The sequence below is a fragment of the Vigna umbellata genome, chromosome 10 (genome assembly GCF_029865625.1).
Source record: "Vigna umbellata cultivar VRB3 chromosome 10, Vumbellata_1.0, whole genome shotgun sequence".
Classification (NCBI taxonomy): domain Eukaryota; kingdom Viridiplantae; phylum Streptophyta; class Magnoliopsida; order Fabales; family Fabaceae; genus Vigna; species Vigna umbellata.
The window spans coordinates 11,672,455-11,693,833 of record NC_142174.1 but is presented as its reverse complement, the minus strand read 5'-3'; the positions used below and the strand labels follow the sequence as shown (position 1 = coordinate 11,693,833).

Genomic DNA, 21,379 nt, shown 5'->3' with positions numbered 1-21,379 from the left:
AAAAGTTGACTCTAAGTAGTGTTGAGCTAAATTTATTATTAATTTTTAAATTGATTTTTTTAATTAAAATAGTTCAATTAAGTCAAGACTAATACAATTTTATTTAAAAATTTATTTAATTTAGTCTTTAAAAGATAAATATAAATGAAAGAATTGAATATGAACAAATGAGATGAGAAGAAGAATGGAGATTAAGGAAGTGAAGAAAAAGTGTAGATGGATGAGATGTTTCTTGATAAAAAGAATGTGATTGAAGAAGATAAGTGTGAGTGAAAGAGATGAGTGTGTAAACATGACTATGACGAATAGAAAAGAAAATTATGAATAAAAAAATTAATTATCTTTAAATGTGGACCGTTATATTAAAAATAATTTATTCTCTATATTTTGTATCATAAACAAACTCACGGATTTATATATAATATATAATTTAACATCGATTAATTAAAATAAAATGCGAAAAATAAATAAAGTTAGTTTTAACAATTCTTAAATTTTATTTTTTACTTATTTATTTTTAATATTTATTTGAGTTATTTATTTTTAATATGCATTTATTTACTAATTTATTAAAAAAAGTTAAATAGTTTTATGTTTTCTTAACTTTTTTTTAAATTAATTATTTTAAAATTAAGTAGATTTTATTAGTGTCAGCTTGACCAACAATAAACACATATTTATTTATTAAAAAATTTAATATTTTACGTTGTGTAGGAATAAGTGAAGTTTCTAATAACATTATATTTTGTCCGAGGTTAATATTTAGAAGGTAAATTTATGTTTTCTTATAGTGATTAATTACATGTAGTCATAAAATTTATACTTTTTTTTTTCAGAAAAATTACATGATATGTAATGATATTTTTATTAAATATACAAATGTGTAAACTTTGAGGTTATTTATAGATGTATGTATTTATAGATGTATGTAATGATATTCTTATTTGTGAATGTACTCTTTACTAGAAACTCAACTTTTTTATTATCTGCTTTGTTGGTTTTCGTATTTTCCTAATGTTTTATTTCATTTTCAATTTTTTTTTCTACTTGTTTCCTAATGTTATTTATATTCTGTTTTTTTTATGAGAATGATTTTTTTTCTACTATGATGGTGAAATACAAGCAAAATGCTTAGTCACTAATTTTTATTTATTTTCTTTTTGTATTATTCCACTTATCACATTTATTATTATTTTTAGTTATTGTATTATGTTTCGTTCTTTTCCTTTCTTTTTCTTTTTTCTCTCCCAGCCCACACGGAAACAGAGTTTGAAAATGTAGTTAGTGGAGGATTGCGAAATATGGTAAGTGGGTGGAGAAACCCCACACCATTTAACACTTTTCCAACAATGTATGATCAAACCCTGAGCTTCAATCTGGAACATTAATTATTAGATTTATGTGAACAATGAATGAGAACGCAGAGGCATTAAATTTGCAAGTTGAAAGAGAGGAAAAGCCAAAAAGAGATTAGAAGAATAAATGCACGTTCTTGATTGAATAGCATGATTGTGTAAGAAATGAATGGTCACAGGGCATAGGCATAGACATGAGCAATTAAGAAGGAGCATGGATATGTTATATGAATGAGAGAGTTGAGAATGGATGGCAACATGAAGAAGTTGCTTTGTTCCGAAAAGGACAGCGATCATGGCAACTTTATATTCAGAGTTATTATGACAAGCCATGAACTCTCTCATCAACGACGTCGATAGCAAAGAGTTTCAGTAGGGATAAGATGAACAGGTTTTGTTACTCGAAAAGAAGTAGGGCACGTGAAGAATCACATAGCTAATTATGGAATGGACCACAACTTCAAATCATTTATGCATGTGCCTCAGTTTCAGGACAATGTTCATCATAAAACAATTCCTCACTTCTCAACTACCATCCATCTCTAAATATTATGGACCCTTCTTCAAACTTCGATATAGTAAGCTTCAATTTCTTACAAAGAATACAAGTCTCATATTTAATAGGATGAAAAAGTTGAGCTCACATGAAAAAGGAAATACATAAACTAATTGTTTTAAATTTTTAAGTTGAAAATGATATTGTTTCAGTTAAAGAGATTGAGATCAAATTTACTTTTTACAATGGTTTTTTAACTCTAAGTACAAGTAAAAGTTCTTCCTTCACGCCACACTCGTCATCGGTCGAATTAGGGGTGTTATATACAGAAGATACTCCAATGTTAAAGTTAATGAGAGTATAAACGTATTAGCAATAAATATGTAATGAATGTAACCAACTACCTAAATACCACAAATATGCATTTATAGATTTCAAAATGAACTACTCATTAGTCTGAACCTAATTACGGTCCAAATGGTAATGGTCTAGCTTAAGATCGGCTATGCTTTTAGTCCTACCACTCGGTTTTTCGACAGACTCTAATAAAATTGTAGCTGATTAACCGTCCAGTTCTTAAGTTGATCGAACAGTCATACCATACAAATATCAATAAACGTCCCATCAATATACTCGTGAAACTCATAATACAATTTGTATGTAAACAAGCCTTAATTAACACACTCTTACCTTCAAAACAAAGACATATAAGTACAACTTTTTGTTCATACCATTTATTGCTCAATTAAATCATTGCCCAGGACAGTTTGATTGCCGTAAATTAAGCAGAAAACACCATATGAATGAGTTCGAAGGATTAAACGAAATTATGGTCCCTTGAAATCCTCGAGGATAGACATGCAGTACTTATAGTTCAATCGGGTCCTCTGCCCTGACTATTTAATTTAGGGGGAGAGATTACTATTTAAAAAGATTGTTAATAAAATTTTGATCATAGGTCATTTTAAGCATAAATTAACTTACCATACTTAATACTTCCCCTAAACTCAAATATAAAGAAAGAAATGATATGTTTGGTAGACTTAAATATAAACTAAAGAAAGTTAAACACGACACATCGATGTCTAACTTAACATTTTTTTAAATGATGTTAACACCACACCCTTATTGAAACAGATTAATTTACGCATTTCAAACTCGGATGTTCAGATTCTTCAAGGTTAAGTAAAAATGAAGGTTTGAAAATTGATATATGTATAAGTTTGAAAATGATAGTAAAAATAGGTATAAGTTTGAAAAGGATAAACCTTACACGATAGTTATACTAAAATCGTCACTCACATAGGTCTAAGTTTGTAAATACTTTTTTTTTAAACCGCAACGTGAATATATAGTATCCTATAATATAATACTCATTGCTGTTTCTTCCTCCAACCCGTAAATTTTTTAGAAGACACATGTACAAGCATGGTGGACAATGGAAGTTTTTCACCATACACAATATCTTAAACGGTTCAAAAGTAATTAAAAGTTGAACTGTGACTTCTTCAGGTAAGGGAAACTTGCGCATAAAATTAATGAACAGATTACTGTGCATAAAATTCAGAAAGAATGATCATCTCCTAGCATGTTTATCTTATAAATAAGGATATATGGATTCTATCTGTCATTAAATATTTTGGTATGCCAGCGAACTCTTCTCACATTCTTCCAGATCAAGGATAAGTTACCAATCAGCAGAAGAAGCCTTTGACTTTCATTCAGACCTATATACATGGTTCCAGATAACCAAGTACATACAATTCAAAAGTTCTAGGAGCCTTGGGATGATTTGTATATCCTATATGCAGCTATGCACATTGTGGCATTTCCTATAACAGTCAGTGCCGCTTGAAGAGCCACCAATACCTGCACCATTAGAGAACCCCAATCATGTAACATCTTCAGCATGTTACATAGTCGACCACATTGTATTACATGTAAATAACATATATGGTTAGTTATTGTAATTCAACAAGAATGTTTTCTCAACAGGGTCAGACTCAATAAAGGGCAACATGTAATGGATCAGAATTATTTCACAGAACAACTCAGTAATCCGAAATTTTTAGTTTTGTGTATTCTGCTACACATGGATGGTGGTAATAAATCAAGACGTGCATCTAGTTTATTCACAGAGAAAGACCAAATTCAAGTATCTAGTAGTATCTAATTCTACATCATCGCACAAAGAATTCTCTAACTTTGTCTCTATTCTTTACTCTTTCCAACAGTTGAGTATTCTGCTTTTACTAACTAAATGGAGAGAAAATTGACATTACAAATCAACTATGGCAATCCACCGCTAACACTTACTTCTTACTTTTCAGAGACCTTTCATTAAATTGTAATTTATTTAAACTTTCAATTTAGTGCAGGTATTTTTTCAGCTTCTAGATTTAAAAAGAGAAAACTAATTTCACACTGCTGTGATGAATTAAATTAGATTTCAGTTTATAAAACAGAATTATAAGTTACCAATGTGGCAAAGCTTGATTGGGCAGACAAAAAGAGTTGGCAACCTCTACGGGGCCCTCACTCCGCCCAAATTCAATCTTGGCCTGCCCCCAACACACACAGAGACAAGATATTTAATGTTTTCATAAGTTGGTTATTCCTTCCAGACAACAAAATGCTTTCAAGGGCATTGGTTTTACCTGATTTATAATCTAGATGTTGAATATCCAAAGTATTGTGTAGTCTAAGTTCTGTAATAAGAAAGCCTCCAAAGGAATTCATGCAAAGTCAATGGTGAGTTTTGAAATGTTCTCAAAACAACACTCAAGCATACAACTCCAGGCTCTAAAGTTAAGGTTAGATTAAAGTTAGATATCTAATGGTGAGTAGAATGAATGAGATAAAACAAAATGGAGTGAGATGGAACGGCATTATCATTCCATTATTTAGATTTATTTTATGATGGAAAGGAAACAAATACATGTTCAAAGTGTGGATGGGAAGAAAAAAAAAAGGTTTATTTTATGGAATGGAATGCATTTCATGTCATTTTAAACCATCAATTGCACACAGTCTCGTTCTATTTCAGTCCTTTCCATCAATCCAACCGTAACAAAGCTCCAAAGCCTCAACCAGAATGCGGAATTAATGATCATTGCTACACACACACTCTTCGATAAAGCAAATGTTGCACAATTTTCACAAGAGGAAGCATTTGATCTTTAATTATTAATCGTGTCAATTAAGATTGGTATAAGTAGTAATAATAGAGAGTAGTTCTGCATTAAAGACGAAAAAACCTATTACCTCAAGAGTCTCAGAGTTATAAAAGAAATGCCATGTACACGCGCAAAAAGCTCCACCAAGTAGAGGTACCTACAACAATAAAATGAGATGAAGGAATAGCAAATGATGGTACAAAATAGGCATGAAAAATGGAGAGTGAAGAAACTGAAGTCACTCACCATACCCCAAGAAAGGCCCTTCCAAGCAGGGTATCTAGATTTGTGCCCATATTGCCACACCAAAGCCATGGCTATAATCCTTCATAATTGGATACAAATACAAGCAATGAAGAGAGTAAGTGTAGGAAAATGCATGGTTCATCAGGTAATTTTGATGTGATAATAACGCTAAAGCCAATTGAAACGATGGAGAAAGCAAAGTGACCATTCAGCGACACTGGAGACGTGAATGGCCCATGTAGGCAGTGAGAGGGCATTAGAAGGTTCCTGAAGTTGCAGTTGCAGAGATGCAGCTGGTTCGACAAAGTTGAGGAAGTGGAACAGACCCAGTCCCAGGAAACCCGTTTTCAATTTGGTTTGAATTTCACACTTTACGGTTCTAATTCCACTGTCGCTCACTCTTGGCAAAGGAATTTTGGAAGTGCAAAATGGTTTTGCCAAGTAGAACGCTGTCGCCGCCATGGCCGGAGTTGGAGACTGTAACTGTAACTGCAGCTTCTAATGTTGCAGCTTGGTTTTGGATAACATCCTTTCTCCTTCTTTCATTTAGTTTCTGTAAAATAAGTAATTAAAGCTTTATTTTATAATTTGAAGATAAATAAATAGACCTTCAGAATTTTAAACACTAGATATATTTTTCTATCTTGCTGGAAAATATATTATTTCTTAACTATTTTCAAACCAACTTGTTATTTTATAAATTATCAATCACTCTGGTTTCATTCTATTAGGTCTAATAAATAATACAAAAATATTAATTGAATAAAAATAATGGGACTGAATACATTTTATTTGAAAATATTCAATGATTTTTAATTTTTCATATAAAACATTTAAGGCCTATCCTTTAGCTTTTCTAGTTAAAGGATGGAAACAGTAATAAAACAAAAAAAATGAAGATTCTCAGTGCAAAATTAATTTCATGTTAGAATTTTTAAATATATATTAAATACCAATTGCTGTGATTTAAATAAATTCTCGCTTACTTTATTTACTTCTTGTTGAATGATTAATTTTTCATTCAAAATTTATTATAATTTAAAATGATTTATGCATTGTCATTATTTTCTTGCGTCTTCATATGATAAGTTAAAAGATAAAATTACACCTATCTTAATATATAAAATTTAACCTAAACGTTTTTAATTTGTAGTTACAGTTTAGATTACTAATTCGTAATATCTATTTTTAAATTTATAAAAATATATTTTAATTATATAATCTAAAATATATTTTTCATGATAAAAATATATGAAAAAGATGGATCAAATAAAAGAAGTATTTTTTTAAAAAAATTATACAATTCAAAAAATTAATTTTAACTTTTTTTTCTATTTTCATTGCTTAATATAAAAAATTTGTAATTGCGCAATTTAAAAACAGCCTTAAAACCAAGGGCAAGCTTACTACTGGTAGAAAATGTTGAACAAAAAAGTCATCCATTGCTTACCAAATGAGATACTTCAAGTTTTACAGAACTGATTTTCAGCAATATCCTTTCCAAAAGCCTTCATATCCAAAGCAGCAACAGCTAAACACCAACGGAGAAGAAGCTAAAAGATGTAGTTGAGAGCTTCGGATATTTAAATTACATATTCTGAAAACTTTTCAGGACAAGCTTTTCAAAATTTTGAAACAAGATTTTTAGAAACAAATTTTAAAAAAAAAAAAATTCAAGAATAAGATTTTCTGAACTAAAATTTCAAAACGTATGAGATATATTTTGGAATAAACTTTTCAGATTAGAATTTTCGAAACACATGTGTTTCGAAATGAATTTTCCAAAACATTCCTGCAGAAAATATGTTTCGGAAAGAACTTCTAAGAACACATAAAATACATTCCAAGAATTTAAAAATTTACTTAAATTTTTTTAGTTTTACTTTTACCGCCGATGCGACAAACCAACCTAAGTGAAAAGGATATTCGTACTTTCACATCAATTTTTTTTCCTCCATTTGACATAACCTTTACCTTTTGTTACTTTTCTCTTTTTCTTTTTCCTTACAAAAATAAAATTAATTTTTTTTACTGTTTTACTCTTAAATGAGTTGTGAAATAGCTGTAAAATTGTGTCAAAACAAACTTTTTTTTCAAGTGAAAATGGTTTACCATATAACTGAACTTGAAATCTAACAGAAAGGACAAGATACAGAAATTGCAGGCGGCTACTTTGCATTCTTGCAACTGGATATAGAAAAAAAGTCACTTATGTAAAGTGCTACATACAACTGCATCTCATATATGCATATGGTTAAAATGTGTACCTGTCTCAAGGGTAATTGTTTGTCGCAGAGGCAGTTTTTTAATTTCGGCTTAGTAAGTAGGGAACTATAAATATGTTATTTAGGATCAGTGAAGGCAGTTTTTTAGTATGTTTATGTACTTTCGTGGGAATTATTTGTTTGGGATTCTTACATTTATTATTTCCAGCAAACCTTTTACTTGGAGTTATGTTTTTTGAAAGATGCCCGTTACCGAACCAGTTGACTAGGTTGCAAGTAACGAACTTCAGCCATCAATTATACATTTATTAAATCTAACGGCAACTAACGCATGAGGAGGATCTGGCTTATGTTAGACAGCACCTTGGTTCGTGCGTTCAAAGTAATAAATATTAAATCACAGAAGTTACTGAAGACCTGGATCTTATTCATCCTGAAGTTGCATCTTAAATTGAGATTCCTGAATACATGTGATATTATCACTGTGACTGTGATCGGTCCCTCCTGGGAAGGTGAACTGATGCTCGCTTCAATACAAGATGGACCAATTTGCAGTACATATCCCTGTACCAATACCTTTCAAGAGCTGTATTTTGTCTCACTTTTTCTTCTTCTGGTCCAAATCAGGACAAGACCAAATCCCATCAAAGACATAATTGAAGTCTGCAAGCAAATTTCGCAACTTATAATGCAATTAAATGATAATTTTTTAACAACACTACACTCACTTCTCTATGGAAAATGATGGGCTAATTCCTAACAACCCGGAAATTCATGAAGTGAGACATGTGAATAGGACCCGTACCCTCAATAGCATTCTGAGGGAATTTGTGTGAGGAATCTTCATATAAGTAGAGAGAATGTGGTAGGGAGAGGAATGAGACTTTTGGTATCTTTCTCTCTTATTATTCTCTGATACTTTTTCTTACTTATGATTGTTCGATTCTTTTCGGCAACTTTGGTTGAGAGTAGATTAGCCACAGAATTTGAATAAAACAGCATAGGAAATGAAGCAAGGATTGAACTATTTTATTCAAATTCTGTAACTAATTCATTTCCAATCAAAGTGACCGAAAGAAAGTATAGGAAATGAAGCAAGGATTGAACTATTTTATTCAAATTCTGTAACTAATTCATTTCCAATCAAAGTGACCGAAAGAAAAGAATCATAGGTAAAAGAAAACATCAGATAATAATCAAAGAGAAAGATACCAAAAACCTCATTCCTTTCACTACCACATTCTCTCTCCTTATATGAAGGATTCCTCATACAAATTCCCTCAGCATCAGCATGCTATTGCAGGTACAGATCCTAGTCTCAAGTTTCACTTCCTGAATTTCCAGGTTGTTAGCAACTACCCAATCATTTTCCATGTTTTGTCCCTCTATTTGCATATTTGCTACATTATTATTTTCCCTGTAAGACTGTCCAGCTTACACCTTCGTTACAAATACATCTCTCAATACACAATACACAATCATTTTCCATGTTTTGCCCCTCTATTTGCATATTTGCTACGTTATTATTTTCCCTGTAAGACTGTCCAGCTTACACCTTCGTTACAAATACATCTCTCAATACACAATACACAATACACAGGCATGAGAGCCCAAAGCTAGTCTTACTCTCTGGATCACACTCAATTAATCCCCACACTGGACGCACAAACTGACATGCCATATACAGAAAAACACGCATACATAACTATAAAATGGTTACTAAACGCAAAACTGCCCAATAGTAATTAAAAGCATAAGAAAACTACCTTGCAGTTCACGTAACTGTCCTCTCAATATGCACAAGTAGATACAAATGCATTATATTTTGTTGAAAAAAGCAAAGGTTTGCATCTTTCAAAACATAAAAGCTATCGGCCGTGTAGCTATAACAATGCAGTTTTAAATCATATATCATTCTATTCATCATTTTTATAGATTTAAAATCATATATCATTGAGGTAAACAGATACGTACACAGTCAAACTTATATGTAACAGGAAAGAGACACAAGAGGGTTTGTATTACCAGACATATATGATCATAGTTGAAGTTTAACTGGCGGAGAAACTTACAGAAATTGCTGGAGGAATAGCCACTACTGGATCTTCAAAGAATTTATTTGCAAGGGCCAGGGCTAGCAAGCTACTTTGCATTCCTGCCATTAGATAAATGAAGTTATTGAAGTAAAGATGATATTACAGGCCTTTGATGTCTAAAAATTGTGTACCTGTCTCATAGGAAATTGTTCGCTGCAGTGCCTTTGCATCAAGAGAATCACGGAAGACAAATCCACTGAGGAAATAACCCGCTATGAAAGATGACAAATGAAAAGCAACAACAAGGAACAAGATAGCGACTCCCAAGGAGGATTTCATAGTCTCAACATTCAAGGCAAGTGGTGCTCCAGCACAGATAGCCGCTACCAATACTGACAGAGGAGGCAAAAATGGTCGAATAACATTACAAATCCGAGGAAAGAATCTGTAAAAATGAATGGGCAAGAAGATTACACCTTTTAAAAAAAAAAACACACTGATGTTAACATATGTCTGAGATCGTGGTATTACCGATTTAGAAGCAGGCCAACTGCAATAGGTACCACCACAATCTGTGTAATGCTATACACCATTCCTTTTACATCTATAGGCAATTTCTTCCCAATGAGCAACAGTAATAAGAGTGGCGTGACAAAAACCGCTGAAGCAGTGGACAGTGATGTCATAACTATGCTTAGAGGTGCCATTTGTGGATCCGTCAGGAAAGTAGCATAACTTGAAAGCTGGGCACCACTAACACAAGCCACCAAGACAATTCCTGCACCTGATTCATTTTACAGCCAATAATTAGTGCATCCAAGTAGCACCTTTTATTGTTAAGAGACAGCAACCTCACCTACTGTTGTTGGTAGGCCTAAAGCAGTTACTGCAATCAGGCAAAACAGATATCCAAGAAGAGGCTTCACAACAAACTGGCCAAAATAACCAGTGGCAATTTCTGCTGGCCTCTTAAATGCCTCAATGAAGTCATTTTCATTTGAATTAACCCCAACTGCAAACATCAAAAAACCTAGCGCTGGTGCATAGTATCTGCAAGAATATTTGCAGTTTAAACTTTGAAGAAATGCAGCATGAAATTCTACATCAGGGATAATTGTTGTTACTTCATTAACTGCAAATCATCTGACTATTTAAATTTGCAAAATTGCAACTACTCGCATAACAATCTTGTTATCAATCAATTCATCAGAACATCCACAGACCTGCTGGTAAACCACGTTAAAGAACGTGGGTAGATTAGAGCAAGTAGTATGCTAGCAATGAGTACATGAGGCAGATATGAATTTGATTGCTTCAGAATCTCCAGAATAGAAATTGAATTTTGCTCCACCTGAGAAAAAAGAAAAAGAAAATAAACAAAAACGAAGATGCCTTTTTTCATTTTCATTTGATTACACGCATGAGAGAAGCCTGCATAGTGCATATGCATATCTGCAAGTCAAACTTGATTACAGGAAAGAAGCCTGAATGTTCTGAATCTCGATGGAAAAGGTAGAAAGAAAAAAAATTGCAAAATGTACTAGAACTAATATTTCCGCAGATTTTTCATCATGTGCATAGACATATAGAAATGTGTGCATAAGAAATATCAGAAACATGCTCTTTTCAATACACTTTATTATTGAGAAAATTGTATGTGAGAATCATTAAATGGGAAGTGGAACAAGTGATTTCGTGGTTTGTTCTTGCACATGAATTTCACAAAATCACTAGCACGAGAAAAGAAAAGAAAAACTGATTCTGTAAAAGTATTGATCAGGAGGGAAAATACTGTAACAGATGTAGCAAAGAAGAACTGCGTCATAAAATATCATGTAAATGGTTAAGGATGGCAATCATGTATCATTCGAAATTTCAAATGATACATTCATTTTTTATCCCGATTATCCTTCGGCCACTCTCTAAACTAAAAGATTTCACGCATCCGGTACCGTAGTTTAGTGGACAAATATAGGTCTTAGCTGTGCCATTGTAGAATTGAAATTATTGGTAGGTCTGGGCTATGATGAGGCCATGCTTGATTTATCAGGGTTAAAACTATGTTTCTGGACTATAACGAGTCCGAACTCCTAATTAAGTGTCTGCTAACCATTTTTTATTAGGAAAAACACAAAAGAGGTCAGCATCAATATCAATTACTTGTGAGGGTCGTGTTCCGAAAATGCTTTAGATCCTCTCCTCTTTGAAGTTACTCAGAGGATCCTGTGCAACAATCTTTACCATCTATTAATCTAACAGTTAAAGTAAAAATTAAAAAAACAACTAAAACAATAAAAATTAATTAATTAGTTCTCAAACCATGTGAATTTAGTATTTTTCATAATTCTGCGAAAAAATAGTTACAACATGTTAACTTCAACTATAGCGAAGGAATAAAATCACACATTTTCCAGAATTGAAAGACTGAATTCATCTATTTCTGTTTAAAAGTACAATTACTGAAAACAAGTATGAAACTAAAGGGTAGAAAGAAAACATACTTTAACCATGAAAGAATAGTGCCTAGTTAAGGGGAATAGAGAATTTGTTAGTTTTTATTGAATATTAATGTAAAAAAATGCCGCAACTGCAACGCTTAAAATTTATGAACGGAAGACGAGTTTTAAAAGCGGGAAAAAACTTAAGAATAGAGATGTTTTTTATGCTTTCCCTAATTAGAATTGAGGTCAAATTTCTCTGACTGGAAAAGACCTGCAGCTGTGCTTTGTCTTTTACAAAAACAGCTCAAACATTTGTAAGTTAAGTCAGTCACGAGTCAAACGCTTGTCAAATTTTGGGTTTTATTGTTGAAATGGTGGTAACAAAGAATAAAAATACCTGGGTGGAAGCAGAGGTTTGAATCTGCGAGGGATCGGGTGGGAGGGAATCCGATGAGTCCAGCGATGCAAAGTGTAGGCTCGGAATGTTGGAATTCCGGTCTACAGAAACAGAACAACGGAGATATGAAGCATAACAGTAACTAGTAGGGATTATTGTATTTGAAAAGAGAAGCAATAATAGGTGCAGAGAGAGAGAGAGGGAGTAGTAGTGTAAATTACATGGGAATAGTGAATTGAAGCGAATGGAGATTGGAGAAGAGATATTATTGTTGGTGGAGAAGCATGATGATGAGAGCATAATTGGGGATTTGGGTTTGGAAAGACAGAGGAGAGAGAGACGCGTGGAATGAATGTTGTGAAACTGCTTCACTGCACCTGAAATCATGGCTGTGTTCATTCTCCTGTGATGATGCTCAATTTTTCAGACTGCTTCACTGCGCCTGATTCTACTGAATCTTTCTTACTCCTGTTCCTTTCGACATCTAACCACGACACTGATGTTTTTCCCAACTTGACTGAGTTTTTCTCATCATCAGATCCATTTTTGAAATGAGAAATCTATCAATTGCTCTTTATTGTTTATATTTTTCTTCTTCTTTAGTTCTTAATTAATTTTGTTTATGCATGATTATTAAATTAGAAAAATTAAATTACTATATATTTTTTATATTTTCATAAAAATATGAAAATGATATAAACACATGTAACATCCCAAAATTATACAGTCATCAACTATATACTTAGAATAATCACATTTATCTATATGGCAAAACAGTCTTAAAATAACAAGGATTAAATTCGAGAATAGCCGAACGGCCTTAAATGCATTCATAAGTTACGAGCGTTTACAAAACAATGAGGACGAACGGTTTACAAAATAAAATACCGAACGTCCAAGTATTTACATCAAGTAAAAGGGCGCTCGCTCACAAGCTGCCCGCTATCCTAAATACACTAACTAAAAACCGAACGCACTACTGTTCGGCCTTCACTTCTACTTCCACTAGATTTTCTTCCGCAATGAATCCTTCTTCAAGCGTTTGCTCCAGTGAGGTATCTCCTTCTGCTCACATCCACACGGATGATCATTGCAAGGACATGACGGATATACATATACAGACAACACAATGGAAATGCAAGGGTAAGCTTATTGAATTTAATTCAAGTAAAACATACAGTTCATACATACCAAATATATCAATTAATTCACAACACATGCATTCAATTCATCCATTAACTCAATCAAAATCCTGGTACTAGACCGACCGTCCGGATTGTATGAATTCTGTGTAGCTATGACGTCCGTGCACCCAGGTGGAAGAGCTGGAATACTCGTCAGCTGCCACCTGAGGTTAGTCCGTTCTGTCCAAGTTACAGTTATGGACTAAGACCTCCTGCCATTCCCACACATGACCTACTCATCTCTACTTGAGAACGAGCACTCACGGAATATCAGGATGAACCGCCAGCTAAGCTTACCACATTCATACTTTACAAATCTCAACTTTCAACCAAGAGTCGTTCCTCCCTGGAACGCTCGTTCAAAATCAACAATCATAATTTCATCTCTTACACCATTCGCACATCTCAATCTTTCATCTTATTCACACTTTCACTTTTAGTTCCACTTCCATAAAAGAACGAACGTCCAACCCTCTTTGTAATAGAGGACGAACGTTAATACAATACCAAGAAAAGCTCGTTCACGAGTAGAATAAAACCAACATAAGTTATTTAGATGGACTTCAGTACAACTTGAATCAGTTAGATGAACTGACTCTAGAATGATCTGGAAATTACTTAGAATAATTTAGGTTCAATAACGCTAGAGTGAATCCAATGGATAGATATATCACAATTTGTTTGGATAAATAAACCGAGCACGACTTAATTCAGAAGACAAATCGCCAGTCAATGACCAAGCGCGAAAATAGGTATTTAAATGAAGATTTTGGACGAACGTCACTAAAGTATTGGACGAACGTTACTAGAACTATTGGACGAACGCTATTTAAATTTATGGACGAACGCTTTTACTGCTTGTTGATAATTACGGAGAGAACGAGCGTTCGGTATAGGACCGAGCGCTACTTATCATTTACACTTTTAGGACGAGCGTTCGGTCTAAGACCGAGCGCCACTTAGGACGTACGCTTTTAGGTCGAGGCTATTCGCTGATTCAAAATCATAGAAAATTTGGATTTATATAAGATGAGATACTTAAAGTTTATGTTTTAATAATATGACTAAGAGTTCAAAAGGATATTTTCAGGCTTCTCAAATTCTCACACAACACTCATGATGTTTACGTCTGGCCGAAAGCACAAGCGTAAAGCTATATAAGAGGGCGTTCGTCCTCAAGGATAATCCTTTCCAAATGAAAGGGTTCTACTACTTCAAAGAATTTACTACGAATACCGAACGGTCAAAGACCGTTTCGATAACGAACGTTCATTTTCATAGGATTTTCATATTTACATTCCACATACAGTAACCATATTTTCCAGTAGAAACTTTCATGCATTAAATCACTCATATCATAGTACAATTCATACATGTTCATTGCATCATCTCATCATATAGCTCACGTTTCAATTTAATCAAACCATAGCACATTACATCACTTTCATACATCATTTCATAATCATATTCTCATACCAAAAGTCCAATATCATAGATCATACTTTAAACATCACATAAACGTACATGCAGTACAGAAAATCATATGAATTAAATCTAATAAGCTTCCCTTACCTTCAAGAAGAGTGTTCGTTCCTCAAACAGAAAAATCAATGCCCAGAAAAATCGTTTCTACCCTTAACGCTCAATCAAGCTCTTCAAGCTAAGATTACAGAAAACCAAGATTTGGTTTAGATAAGATGCATGCAGTCCAAAGTTGGGTTTGCATGTGGATATGGACGAACAGCTAGGGACGAAGTACTTACCCGTTCAGACTTCCAGAAACGTTCGGTTCAACTTGAAGTTTGTAACGCCGGGAGGGTTCCCACGGTGTCTGATAGTTGATCTGAGAAGGAGGAAGTGAGTTAAGGTAGAGAGAAGATGGAAGTTCTAGAGAGAAGGTAGAGAATTTGAAAATCCAGAGTTTGGGGAAGAAGACGAAGTGTGCAGAAGAGTGGGGAAGAGTTTTTTTGAAAATTAATTTCTCTCCCCACGTAGAACGAACGTCCATTCGCCTACTGCCACTTGGATTCCATTAAAGTTTCCGAATGTTCCAAAGTGACACTTGGCAGTCGCATGCAGAGTGAGTGTGAGTGCATGTTAATGGAGGTGCACGTGTGGCGAGGTGCATTTATGGAAGCACAGTGGTGACTCAGCACAGACATTAATGGGACGTGACAACATACAAGAAAAATAATTAATGTAATGAGTATCTTAACATCCGTAATAAAAATTGAAGTTACATTTTAATTATACTTTATTTATATAATTATGTTATTATTTTAACATAATTTTTTTGTTTAACGAACTTATAATGATTTTAATATTACAAAAATTTTAGGTAAGGTTATATATTTATATTGATGAAACATTCGAAAGAGAAATTATAATGAAAAGAACAATAATGAAAAAAGTTAAAAAAAAAGTTAACATCATTTATAAATCGTGACCTTAAAACAATTATTTCTGAAATTGAGAGTTAACTTGGTTGAAATTTTTGTTGGTCTCTCATTATTCTAGTTGTCATTTGATTTATTTATTTGTCTATTGATATTTTCTATTAGTTGAAATATTAAAAGTATGATCAATCTTTATGAGTTGTGAGAAAGTTTAAATTTTGTTCCTTATTTTATTTTTGTAGTACGATTTTAATAAATTCTGTTATTGTGTTTTTTTTGTTGTGGATCTTAATATAATTTTCTCATGGCTGAAAAAAAAGGTTTTTGTTTAAAAAAATAAAAATCAAATGTAGAAGGTTTTCTTATGCATAATTTTCAATATTTAAGATTAGCAAAATTTGAAAAAAAAAACGTTTACTTTATAATTTATTTATTGTATTTTTAAAATTTAAAATAATATGAAAAATATAAGGACAACAAAACGAAAAGTAAAAAATATACTAATAAATGCTAAAAAATAAGAAAAAAAATATACACGTTTCAATTTTGACGAGTAAAGTTTTAATGTGAATAGAACATTTTATATATTTTTCACTTAATTAAGTTTTAACTAATATATAAATTCAGATATTTTGAATTAAGTTTTATTATTAAAACTTTGTGTTATATTGCGTATTTAAAATATATTTGATCTTTTACTTTTATATTGTGTTATATTGGGGATCAACTTGTGTTTTTCTTTTTTCATATTTTCAATCCATTGATAGATTCATTTTTGGAGAAATAATAAATAATTTGACAAAAGAGTTAGAGAAAATAAAAATAAAATGAATTTATTAGTAAATTGCAAATGATAAAATAAAAGTAATAATTATTTTATTTCGTTATAAAAAATTTCAAACGAACAATACTTAAATAAAAATAAATATTTTTAACATTTAATACAATATTTTATTTATAAAAATTTAACAAATTTTTTTTTAATTTATTATATACTTACAAAGTTAAGTAAGTTTATATTTTTTTTTTGACCAAAATGTTTTTTATTTATATATTTTTTAGAAACACAACATGTTTATTTTCAATTGTCTATATATTTTTTGTTTATTTTTTATTATTTTTATTTTCACATTTTTTGGTACTTATTTATTTTTCAACTATTATTTTTTTTTTACCCTTTTCTATGTTATTTCTTTCATCTCGAAATTTGACAATCCAAATATAAGGCAAAGCATATTTGTTTCAATCTTTTATAAAATTAATTTGTTTTTGTATGTGAAAACACACATTAAAATGTATATAAAATTGTAGATGTTAACTGACAGAATAAGTACTTATATATATATCTAGACAACTATGCACATTACAATACGTAAAAGGGAAAACAAATTTATTTACATTGTGGATCAACAAATTTTGATGTTAATTATATACGTCCATATATATTTAAATAAAAATATATGTGTTATTATTTTATCAGATATCTGATGTATAATTTAAACAAAAAGAAAGTTAAACAAGTAATATAAATTACATATGCAAATGAAAGTGAAACGTATAATTATACTGTAGAACAATGACGTGTGTAATTATTTTAAATCGACGAGTGATTGGTTTATTTTATGTTTTTTTACTGTAATATATATATTAGAACAATAACTTTTAAAATATAGTTAATAATAAAATAGAATACGTACCTCATTATCATAAATTAAAATATAATTAGGACTAAAATTAGACTATAAAAAGTTTATGAATGGTATCTTTTCTCTCTCTCTATATATATATATATTCAACTGGTGAAAAACAAACTATTTAGTTATCGTGGTGGAAAACAACAAAGAAAAGAAAGCAGACAGTGAGGTCCACAAGGTCAAAACGGCAGCGTTTCTATGACACTTGATTTGATTATATTAATATAGATATTATTACACATTATTACTATTTTTGTAATCTTCTTCCATCCGCACCTCCCTTCATTTTGCGGGAGTTAGCGGTTGCATTTTGTGTTGTGCTCAATCCAAACCGTTACTGTGCCCCACAAATCGCTGAGACTGCGTTTAGTTTCATTCCGGTGGCGTTGAAGCCACCGTTGACACCGTCGAACCATCCTAGCCTTTCAAATTCCAATGACATATTTGGATGAGGATGGCATTAACGTCGACGGTGATCATACGAAGGATGTGATGCGTAATCACGGTGGAGGAGAATACGTCAAATTGAGGTGGGACCCCCAATCGGAGGTCACTATCACCACCGAACGGAAAGGCTCGCGTATATGGTATTGGGTCAAATCGGGGCTCTGTTTCCTATGTCTGGGCTGCGTGGCTCTCCTTGCTGCCAAATGGGTTGGCCCATTGTTCTTAGAAAAGGTTTCATCTTATTCTTCCTTTCAAATGCCTTATGCATTGCGTTTGCATTTGCATATGCTTTTCTTGTTTTTTGTTCTTTCAATGCAATGTGATTTCAATGTTCACATCAATTGTAAATTGTACATGCACTTCCTCAAGGGTGATGGTCTTTTTTCAGAATTGGAATTCCTTCTTGCTAATCTACATAATACAAGTTTGTTGTAATGATAAATTTAAGATATAGATATAAAATTTCAATTCTGCGGGGCAAGAACGTGTTGGGTAATATAAGGTAGATAGACGAAACTTATTTTGAAAAGAGAATACATCACAAACATATTTTTTACTTGTAAATTACAATATTGAATGTTGAAACTTCTATCTCATGATGCATTGCTTTTATTTGCAGGCGATTATTCCGATGATAAATTGGGAGACGAACAGATTCACTTCACCGGAGCTAGCAGTTCTGGTGTTTGCTTCTGTAGCGCTATTCCCTACCCTAGTTATGCCATCCTCCCCTTCTATGTGGGTGGCTGGGATGACATTTGGTTATTGCTTTGGATTCTTGCTAATTATTACTGCAGCAGCAATCGGAGTATCACTTCCTTTCTTGATCGGTTCAATCTTCCATCATAAAATTGAGGTACATGTGTTGTGACTTTAGATTAAGTTGATATCTATCTTCACACGTTTGCCTCACATGTGATTCTTTGTAGGAGTGGTTAGAAAAGTATCCAAAGAAAGCTTCTCTGCTAAGATGTGCTGGAGGGGGAAATTGGTTTCATCAATTTCGGGCAGTTGCTTTAATCAGGGTTTCTCCATTCCCATACATACTGTACAACTATTGTGCCGTGGCAACCCGTGTTAAGTATTGGCCTTACTTGATCGGATCCTTGGTAGGGATGGTGCCAGAAATATTTGTTTCAATCTATACGTAGGGTCTTCCTTCTTCTCTCACTGTCTCTAGTGCTCACTTTATTTTACTACTCTGTTTTTGTTACCCCTGGTCGTTTTCGTACTGGTTTACTTCTTGAATATCTAATAATTGCGAGTAGATTTAGAAGTCTCCATGTGCATCAGAAAATATAGAAGATGACCAGTTTTTGCTCAATTTATAATGCCCATGCCATACTTTTGTATTTGTATAATTGGTTCAGATTACTTTTCCTCCCCAATATGAGTATATTTCTCCATAGTAAGGATTATTTCAGAAAAAGATAATCTCTTAGACCTTGATTCATCATTAGTTGATAATTGCTTCAATTAAGTATTATGACACCTGACATGATTGAGATTCTCCAACCTGCTTTACTATATATCCTTTGCTGTAAATTGTAATATGTTATTGCTCATGATTTGTCAAGTAAAATAAATATATCTGGAAATGATTGGACGAATTAATTAATCTTAATAATAACTAATCCAGTTGTATTGGCCTAGTAGTGGGGAGGGATTTTGGAAGTTTAGGTTGTAAGTTGAAACATCAACTATTTCAGTCAGTACGCCTAAAAATATCTGTTGCTAAAATTGGCAGTCTTTCTATTTTACCTTTTTTAATTTCGTATGTGCAGAGATTTTTCTCACCTTTGGATTTTTCAATGCATGGAGTCTTTAATCTTATAAAACTTCTTTATTTGTTATTGGGACCAAACTCAACGATTGTTTGTTGTCTTCAAAGTTTGTTCATTGAACAGATCAATACGAGTTGATTCATTTCCATTCATAAATGTTACACTGTCATCTTTGAAACAAGTGCATCTTTTATTGTGTAAATGTTTTCGTTACTATTTTATAATATTCTTTGAGCAGTGATGTGTTATTGGGGAATGTTATGGAGTATTTCCTCTTAAGCACTGCCCTGCCCCGGGTCATCTGTGAAAACTCAAATGCACTCGAACTGTTATTCCTTTGCTTGGCTTCATCTATCTCCATTCAAATATTTTTATCAGCTAACAGCAGTGATGATTTCCCTTAACTGATACTTTCATGGTTGTATTTTGCCATTTATTCTATGTCCTTAGCCATTTCAAATGTTGATTTGTATATTTTACAAAGATAGGAATTAAGAACTAATGATGCGGAATATCATATTAAATTCATTGTCTTCCACTGCAGGGGAATTTTGATAAAAACATTAGCGAATGCTAGACATCATCATCACACTCTTTCTGCTCCGGAAATTATCCTCAATGTTGTTGGCTTCTGCGTAACTGTTGGTACAATAATCTTTTTCACCGTCTATGCTAAGAGGAAGCTCAAGGAGTTACAAAAAGTGGATGATCTGCTCTTGAAATAATCTAGTAGGCTTAGTCTGGGTTTATTTGCTGGCTACACGAGGCAGTTATTACCATTACCCTATACTGGTACATATTGATAATGCACACGCACAGTCGAGTGAGGTTTAATTCATTAAGTAGCCTCATCTATGGGAGGGTTTAAGGTCAATTTTTTCAAAGGCTCGCCGCAGAACAGGCTAACATCACCATTTCTATTTCTATTTTCCATATGTTGCCTGCAATAACTGTTTTCTGTGGTGGTTCTTCTATCTCATTACGCATTAGCATGTTTGGATTGACATCTTGGATGTGATTTTTCACGTATTGAATGCGATATAAAAAAAACTATCCACATTTTGAATGCAAATTTTCTCATTCTAAATGGATTTCCAAACATGCTGTGTATTAAAGAAATGAAATTCCAACTTTTGGAGTGGTCCTTTTTAACTCGCCAAGTTTTGTCCGTGTAAGTCATCAAGTATATCGTTCTTGACTTGTCATGTGATCTATTATTCAATGTTCTAGTCCTCTTCATCTTCTCATTTTTCTTCTAACATTTTGTTATGATGGAAAGCACAATAACCAATAATACATAAATGTTGCATATTATAAACATTCGTTTGTTCCACCTCTGCCCACACTTCAATCGACGATTCTGAATTATTTTTGACTTGCTGGTTATGAAAATAAAATATATTTCTCTCGCATTATTTTCATTTATCCTTGAAATTTCTTGTAAAATTTTGAATCACTAAAAAGAGAGAGGAAAGATAACGAAAATAGTTAGCTTTCAATAG

At 32.6% G+C, this 21,379-nt stretch overlaps 3 protein-coding genes across 3 annotated transcripts; 1 reads left to right on the top strand and 2 right to left on the bottom strand.

Moving 5' to 3' along the window:
- Nucleotides 1-3,364: 3,364 nt before the first annotated feature.
- LOC124836964 (YCF49-like protein) lies at nt 3,365-5,826 on the bottom strand. Its single transcript, XM_047312234.2, has 4 exons — nt 5,479-5,826; nt 5,274-5,352; nt 5,116-5,184; nt 3,365-3,720 (listed from the first exon to the last, which is right to left on the bottom strand). The coding sequence occupies exons 1-4, from the start codon at nt 5,733-5,735 to the stop codon at nt 3,625-3,627; spliced, it is 501 nt and encodes a 166-aa protein (XP_047168190.1). The 5' UTR covers nt 5,736-5,826; the 3' UTR covers nt 3,365-3,624.
- A 1,957-nt stretch (nt 5,827-7,783) lies between these two features.
- On the bottom strand, nt 7,784-12,920 carry LOC124836962 (putative sodium/metabolite cotransporter BASS5, chloroplastic). The gene is made up of 8 exons (XM_047312233.2): nt 12,594-12,920; nt 12,373-12,473; nt 10,758-10,885; nt 10,391-10,584; nt 10,066-10,318; nt 9,726-9,979; nt 9,571-9,653; nt 7,784-8,161 (listed from the first exon to the last, which is right to left on the bottom strand). Exons 1-8 carry the CDS (start codon nt 12,769-12,771, stop codon nt 8,078-8,080), a joined length of 1,275 nt encoding a protein of 424 aa, XP_047168189.1. The 5' UTR covers nt 12,772-12,920; the 3' UTR covers nt 7,784-8,077.
- Nucleotides 12,921-17,899: 4,979 nt separating this feature from the next.
- On the top strand, nt 17,900-21,197 carry LOC124836978 (SNARE associated Golgi protein family). Its single transcript, XM_047312254.2, has 4 exons — nt 17,900-18,324; nt 18,713-18,949; nt 19,023-19,240; nt 20,422-21,197. The coding sequence occupies exons 1-4, from the start codon at nt 18,082-18,084 to the stop codon at nt 20,600-20,602; spliced, it is 879 nt and encodes a 292-aa protein (XP_047168210.1). The 5' UTR covers nt 17,900-18,081; the 3' UTR covers nt 20,603-21,197.
- Nucleotides 21,198-21,379: the final 182 nt, after the last annotated feature.

Coding starts and splice junctions, on each gene's coding strand:
- LOC124836964 (XM_047312234.2), bottom strand. CDS start 5,735: ATGGCGGCGACAGCGTTCTACTTGGCAAAACCATTTTGCACTTCCAAA. Junction 5,185..5,273: donor AGGGCCTTTCTTGGGGTATG/GTGAGTGACTTC, acceptor TTATTGTTGTAG/GTACCTCTACTTGGTGGAGC. Junction 3,721..5,115: donor ATAACTCTGAGACTCTTGAG/GTAATAGGTTTT, acceptor CTAATGGTGCAG/GTATTGGTGGCTCTTCAAGC.
- LOC124836962 (XM_047312233.2), bottom strand. CDS start 12,771: ATGAACACAGCCATGATTTCAGGTGCAGTGAAGCAGTTTCACAACATT. Junction 10,886..12,372: donor AAACCTCTGCTTCCACCCAG/GTATTTTTATTC, acceptor CTTTTTTCTCAG/GTGGAGCAAAATTCAATTTC. Junction 9,980..10,065: donor GTTGGCCTGCTTCTAAATCG/GTAATACCACGA, acceptor TCATTTTTACAG/ATTCTTTCCTCGGATTTGTA.
- LOC124836978 (XM_047312254.2), top strand. CDS start 18,082: ATGACATATTTGGATGAGGATGGCATTAACGTCGACGGTGATCATACG. Junction 18,325..18,712: donor GCCCATTGTTCTTAGAAAAG/GTTTCATCTTAT, acceptor TTTTATTTGCAG/GCGATTATTCCGATGATAAA. Junction 19,241..20,421: donor ATATTTGTTTCAATCTATAC/GTAGGGTCTTCC, acceptor CTTCCACTGCAG/GGGAATTTTGATAAAAACAT.